At 44.2% G+C, this 7,200-nt stretch overlaps 1 protein-coding gene across 1 annotated transcript; it reads left to right on the top strand.

Annotated features, from left to right (window-relative positions):
- The first annotated feature begins 1,892 nt into the window (after positions 1-1,892).
- Positions 1,893-6,272, top strand: LOC143284292 (uncharacterized). The gene is made up of 3 exons (XM_076590992.1): positions 1,893-2,043; positions 5,202-5,543; positions 6,076-6,272. The coding sequence occupies exons 1-3, from the start codon at positions 2,041-2,043 to the stop codon at positions 6,202-6,204; spliced, it is 474 nt and encodes a 157-aa protein (XP_076447107.1). The 5' UTR covers positions 1,893-2,040; the 3' UTR covers positions 6,205-6,272.
- Positions 6,273-7,200: the final 928 nt, after the last annotated feature.

Here is a 7,200-nt window from a genome sequence, read left to right as displayed (position 1 = left end):
TTTTTGCCGTGGGTTCTTTCACGTGCGGTAAATGCATGTTGCACATGGGCCATTGTTTTATTGTCCCATCTGAAAGACTAGCACCCTGACCACGACTCAGGATTTAGTGGGGGCGGGGGGAAGTATAAAAAAAACAATAAAAAAAAACCCGACCCCGATCCATATATTGGATACATTCTCGCCCACACACGCTTTCTGGTCGGTTGCACAAGATATAATCTTTTTTTTTTTTCTTTTCTTTTTTTTAAGCAGATGCGGTGTGACGCCTCCTGGGAATTGAAACGGTATAATTTCCTTATAAACCATTCTGTGTAGTCTCCAACAAAACGAGTCCGCGTCTTGGCCAACTGAGGACTCGAACCTTTTTTTTTTTTTTTTTTTTTCTTCATCTTCTGTATTTGTGAGCAATAAAGTCACAAACACTCTTTACTGAAACCATGTATGACATTTTTACTCCGCTGTTTTAACAGCAGTGCTCCACTTTCATGACCGAATAAAATGATATCAATTCATGCGGAATAACCTCTTGGACTAAAAAGAAGAGGAAAAAAAGAAGTGGAGGAGAGGAACAGGGAGGGAGGTGGGAAAGCAGAAGAAGAAGTAGACTAAAGGAGTGTGGAGGAGGTAGAAAAGAAGAAGAAGAAGAACTTGCACTTTAACTTGATAATATATAATCAATGTACATAATAATTCCCTTGCGTAGATTATGTGTTGAGAGAGAACGAGGCGGTGGAGGGGGGGGGGGGGGTGGAGGGGAGGGGGGGGGGGGGGGCAGGCGAACACAGAGAAACAGAGACCGAATAACCAGTCTTTGGGGGGTACATAAAAGAAAAGATCAATTCTTTTTATTATATAACTCATGAAATGAAACGAAGTGGAAAAAAAAAGACACGTGCACGATAGGAAGAGGGGGGTACGGAGAAAAATATAACGGGGGAGGAGGAGGAGGAGGAGGAGAAGACTGACATCAAGCACATGATCATTTCCACACTTGGGTTATGTGTAAAGAGAGAGAGAGAGAGAGAGAGAGAGAGAGAGAGAGAGGGGGGGGAGAGAGAGAGGGGGGGGAGAGAGAGAGGGGGGAGAGAGAGACAGAGAGAGAGAGACAGAGACAGAGAGAGAGGGAGAGAGAGAGGGGGAGAGAGAGAGGGGGGGAGAGAGACAGAGAGGGAGAGAGAGAGGGAGAGAGAGAGGGGGAGAGAGAGAGAGGGGGAGAGAGACAGAGAGAGAGAGAGAGAGAGAGAGAGAGAGCGAGAGAGAGAGAGAGAGGGAGAGAGAGAGAGAGACAGAGACAGAGAGAGAGAGAGCGAGAGAGAGAGAGACAGAGACAGAGAGAGAGAGAGACAGAGACAGAGAGAGAGAGAGAGACATAGAGAGACAGAGAGAGGGGGAGACAGAGAGAGAGACAGAGAGAGAGGGAGACAGAGAGAGAGAGGGAGAGAGAGAGAGAGCGATAGAGAGAGAGGAAGAGAGAGAGTGAGAGAGATACAAACACAGAGACAGGGACACACAGAGAGACGGAGAAGGGAGAGAGAGAAAGAGGGGTCGATAAAGAGACAGAAACAGAGAGGAGATAGAGAGAGAAAGATTGACACACAGACAGACAGACAGACAGACAAAAAGAGCGAGATAGAGAGACAGAGGGAGGGAAGGAGAGAGAGAGAGAGAGAGAGAGAGAGAGAGAGAGAGAGAGACAGACAGACAGACAGAGACAGAAACAGAGATAGAGAGAAGGGGACGGGAAGGAGAGAACCCATCAGTCCTGAGCGGACGGAGGACACATAAAAAGTATTTTCTTCTTATAAAACTGCACATGAATATGATGATGAATTCATCAATGAAAACAAACCAGCTTGTAAAGGTGATCTACGCTCAAAGCTGGGATTGTGCAACCCGTGGAGCCGCTAAGGTGATAAAACGTTTGTTGCTCTCGCTCCCAGAAGGATAAATAGGACCTGACGGACCAGCTTCTGACCATCTTGCCATCTTCCGCAGATCTAAACCTTCGTTTCCGAGTGTCTGCCAGTTCTCTTCGTCATCATGGTAAGGAATGAAATGTTATCTGTTCCTTTTCTGTCGTCTGTCACGACGGTAGAAATCGTGTTCAACTTATCGGAAAAAAAATGGTTGGACTTCGCAACGAAGTGACTTTATGAACATTTTTTTGGGGGGTGGGGGTGCGGGGAGAGGGGGTCGGGGGGGCGGGGGGGGGCTGCTATTTCATGTGCGAATGCATTTGTGTTATGTTTGTGTGTGTGAAACAGTTTGACAGGATCTGTGTCATACATTCTTGCCAGTCACAAAGGCTTCGAGACAGAGTCTGCAACCTCGTTTATATAGAATACGAATATAGTAAAAAATGAAACTTATCAGTCACAGTTTTCTTAAAGTCTCTTTTCTTTCTCTGGGCTTCACTGTAAATATCTCCATTTTTTTCTTTGAAAATGTCTTTATATATATATATATATATATATATATATATATATATATATATGTGTGTGTGTGTGTGTGTGTGTGTGTGTGTGTGTGTGTGTGTGTTGTATTATTGTATTGTATTGCATTACACTTTTTCATCCCGACAGATTTCTCTGTGTGAAATTCGGGCTGCCCTCCCCAAGGAGAGTGCGTCGCTACATTGAGAGCGCCACCCTTTTTAATTTTTTTCCTTCCTGCAGCTTTTAATTTGTTTTCCTATCGAAATGTATTTTTCCACAGAATTTTGCGTGGGTTCGTTTACGTGCGCTAAACACATGCAGCACAGGGAACCTGGATTTTATCGTCTTATCCGAATGACTGTATATATATATATATATATATATATATATATATATATATATATATATATATATATATATATATATAGTTATCGGGTGTCCCCAAAAAATTGAACCGCTTTTGACAAGTATTTTCTCAGTGATAGAGAAGCCTTCTTCTTCTGCGTTCACTCGTATGCACACGAGTGGGCTTTTACGTCTATGACCGTTTTTACCCCGCCATGTAGGCAGCCATACTCCGTTTTCGGGGGTGTGCATGCTGGGTATGTTCTTGTGTCCATAACCCACCGAACGCTGACATGGATTATAGGATCTTTAACGTGCGTATTTGATCTTCTGCTTGCATATACACACGAAGGGGGTTCAGGCACTAGCAGGTCTGCACATATGTTGACCTGGGAGATCGTAAAAATCTCCACCCTTTACCCACCAGGCGCCGTCACCGTGATTCGAACCCGGGACCCTCAGATTGACAGTCCAACGCTTTAACCACTCGGCTATTGCGCCCGTCGATAGAGAAACCGAATTCATTCAAAATTTTCACACAGTAATCTTCGGACATCGTCAACAAGTCTGCAAAATATCTAAAAGTTCGGACGCACAGTATGCGAGTATTGTCAAATTCAAAACAGCATGTCAAAAAATCCAATATCGAGCTGTGCAATGTAACCTTCATCATGTTCATGCCAGCTGCCATGTGCTGGCATCTGTCAATCAGTGTCAGTCTAAAAATAGCCTGTCTGGGTGTCAAGTCTATTGATTTTTTGATTTTTTTAATTGTCGTCTGTATCCGAGATCAGTTTTGTCAAAAGTTTCAGTTTGGAAGGATCAACCATGCCTTTGAGTGAAAGAAGAAGGAAGGATCGTAAAGGAATTTCCAGGCAAGAGGTGGAAGCCATGTCACTGTAAACAGACCTATCGCTAAAATACGCACTACAGGGTCAGTAGCACGTAAAATTGGCAGTGGGAGACCCAAGACTGCATTTTCGGAGGAGAACAATGACCGTGTCGAGGAACTGATTCAATCCCAGGAGGAGAACCCAGGGACCCACAAATCTCTCAGAGAAGTTGCAAGCGATTTACAAGTGAGCAAGTCTTCTGTGCAAAGAATGGCGAAAGAACTGGAGCTGAAGCCCTTCAAGAGGATACGAGTATCAAGAAGGGACCAAAATGTTAGAGGAAAAGAAAAACTCGCTGCCGTAACTCGAATGACCGCTGCTCGGCCACTGATGTGAAAAGGATCATTTTCACAGACGAGAAAGGCGTTAGAGATAGCTAAAAATCGCCAAAACGATCGCGCTGATGGGAAATAGAAACGAGAAATTCAGTCATCTCACCTCTTATCATGAGACTTCTAGATTTTCAAAAAAAGATAATGGTTTCAGTTGAAGCATCCTAGAAAGGAAAAGCAAACACTCATTTTTATTGACTCTGAAAAGCCAAGGTTTATTTTTAAATATACATTATGTTATCTTCTCCCGGATTGTGGGCGTCTTTATCCTAGAAACAATTACGTATTTCAGCAAGATGGGGCTCCTTCACACACAAGTAGGGTAACCCAGGCCCATCTGGAGGAGGATACACCAGAATTCACCAAGAAGGATGAATGACCTCCACAAAGTCCTGACTGTAACCAAATGGATTATGCCATATGGGACTCTCTGAAGGAGAAAGTTTACCGGGGAGTGAGAGACAAATTGAGGGGTAAGCAGGCGTTAAAGGACAGGATAATTACGTCATGGGGGGAGATATCGGTGGAAGAAATACGTAAAAGGCATTTCTGCTTCGAAGAAACGGCTTCGTTTAGTCGTGGAGGAAAAGGAAGGCCATATTGAGCATAAACTGAAATAAGTGAGTTTTTCTCTGATATTGGATTTTTTGACATGCTGTTTTGAATTTAACAATACTCGTATAATCTGCGTCCAAACTTTTATGTGTTTTGCAGACTTGTTGATGATACCCTTAGGTTACTGAGTGAAATTTTTCAATGAATTCGGTTTCTCTATCACTGAGAAAATACTTGTCAAAAAGCGGTTCACTTTTTCGGGGACACCCGATATATATGAAAGAAGTTACACAACAAAATAATGCGGCCACCATCAAGAAACATGTCAAGACATTAGTATACTTACTTAGTGCCTGTACTCTTACATTTCTTTCCATATCATAAATAACTCCGCATCAGATAAGTATGCAATACCGCGACGCTTCAAAAACCCACGCAGCTGGACAGACTACTGACTGAACACTAAAAAATGTATTTATTTCATTTATGTGTATGTCAGTTAACGAGGGAATCAAAAAAATCATTATGGTTTCGAAAAAGGAAAGAAAAAAATTCGCGGCGTGATCAAGTAGTGCGGAGTTGTCAGGTCAACTGTGCTGCGTTTTACTATTCATTTATCTGTTTATTTACTTATTTTCCAGCTGAAAGTGATCCTTCTCGCATGCCTCCTCGTGGGCACCACATTCGCCGGCTTCGTGCGCCGTGGTGGCTACGGTAGTGGCTACGGTGGCTATGGAGGCAGAGGCGTCGGCGGTTACGGTCTCGGCTATGGAGGCAGGGGCTATGGGGGCTATGGTCTGGGTCGCGGTCTGGGCTACGGATACGGAGGCAGGGGCTACGGTAGCTATGGAGGCTACGGCAGCGGACTGGTGGGTCGCGGTCTAGGCAATGGTGGCTACGGATACGGAGGCAGGGGCTATGGTGGCTATGGAGGCTACGGCTATGGTGGTGCTCCTTATGGTGCTGGCTACGGCTATGGCAAGGTATGATTATAAGTTCGACAGTATTGTACACCGTTGACAGCAGATTATAATTATTTTTTCAGTGTCCCTTGTCCTTTGTGAGCGAGAAGAGGGAAGAGTGTGAGAGAAGGGTGAGGGGGCGGAGATGTGAGAGCTGATAAAATCATGTGCACTTTTCATAGGGACGTATCATCTTTCATATAATTAGCAATTTGGCTATAGCACTTAGTTGAGTACTTATTCCATTGTACTGTACTGTATCGCACTATACTGTATTATATTGCATTGTGTTCTATTGCAATGTATTGCACTGTGCTGAAATGCACTGTATTTTTTTGTTCAAACATAAGAAAGTAAAACAACTGAATGCAAAATATAATTTTAAACATGCTTCTGTCTATATTAACGGAGAAAGGTTTATGTCTCTGTGTTTCTGTCTCTCCGCGTTAAAGTCACAGAAATTGTTTGGGGAAAAGGACATCCAGCCAGACAACTCAAAGGACATCCAGCCACGTCAATAAACCCAGCGTCTTTGTTTTTCTCTTTGTTCAAGGGCAACGGGTACGTTGGAACCTACAGAGGAGCTGGCTACGGCAAGGGCCTCGGTGGATTTGGCTTTGGTGGTTTGGGTAACGGCTATGGCGGCTACGGCGGCTATGGTCTTGGCTACAACAAGCACTGAATAGCCCGCTAGCTTATGTACTGACAACAGCAGGCCTGTTGGACATTAAACGGTAGCTGTCAACTTTACTTTGGAGCCTTCTCTGTTAGCATTGTATGATCTGTTTGTTTTTAGATGTCTTTCTCTTTTATTACATTCCTCGCTCTCCCTTTCTCTCTTCCTCTTTCACCACCGCTTTCGGGCGTATGTTCGTACGTGTGCGTTGTATGATGGTTATGTATGTATGTATGTATGTGTGTTTACACACACACACACACACACTGTAGATGGTAGATTTCCAATTGCAACAAACACAGGTAGGGCAGTGTGTGTGCGTGCGTGCGTGCGTGCGTGCGTGCGTGTGTGTGTGTGTGTGTGTGTGTGTGTGTGTGACTTTCGGCAACCTAATGCAACTGCACTACCTGTATTTGTTGCAATTAGAAATCTACTATTATGTAAGACTGAGAACAATCTAACCAGAATGAGACATGGGACACCACATCCAAGCAGAAGACTCACCAATCAAAGACACTTGAACAAGAAAACATCAGCTGTCCTCTTTGCTCTAAATAACCAACCAACAAACAAACAAAAAAAGAGAAGAAAACAAAGATCAATGCTCCAATAGCCTTGCATGACCATCTGGGCAGTGAATTCATACCCAACGTATCAAGGACGGCTGGGCCCAGTTCTCTCCTTTCTCCATTCTGACCATCCCCAGCTACGTCAAGTAGCCATTCACATCAGGGAGGAGTGGAGAAAATGGGAGTAAAGTGCCTTTCCCAAGGACCCGTACAACACCAAGCTGACACAGAGGATCGAACCCTGGTCTCTGGATCACAAGTCAAACGCCTTACTGAATCTGCCACAGCGCCTCCATACAAAACACTGTCACGCAGTGGCGAAAAAATGGGTCAAACTGACCTGTAGGTGGTAGCTGGTCCTTTGGTGAAGAAATTTCCCCACGTTTCGGGCCCTAGGCCCTTCTTCATGGGGAGGAAAGTAAAGAATGGAGAA

This window comes from Babylonia areolata, chromosome 7, assembly GCF_041734735.1.
Source record: "Babylonia areolata isolate BAREFJ2019XMU chromosome 7, ASM4173473v1, whole genome shotgun sequence".
In the NCBI taxonomy this organism is placed as follows: Eukaryota; Metazoa; Mollusca; class Gastropoda; order Neogastropoda; family Buccinidae; genus Babylonia; species Babylonia areolata.
The sequence above is the reverse complement of the archived record's forward strand: the minus strand, read 5'-3'. Positions and strand labels throughout refer to the sequence as shown.

What these genes read in the sequence shown, in the direction of transcription:
- LOC143284292 (XM_076590992.1), top strand. An exon ending in CTGGCTACGGCTATGGCAAG is followed by an intron (nt 5,544 to 6,075) that starts GTATGATTATAA and finishes TCTTTGTTCAAG; the next exon opens with GGCAACGGGTACGTTGGAAC.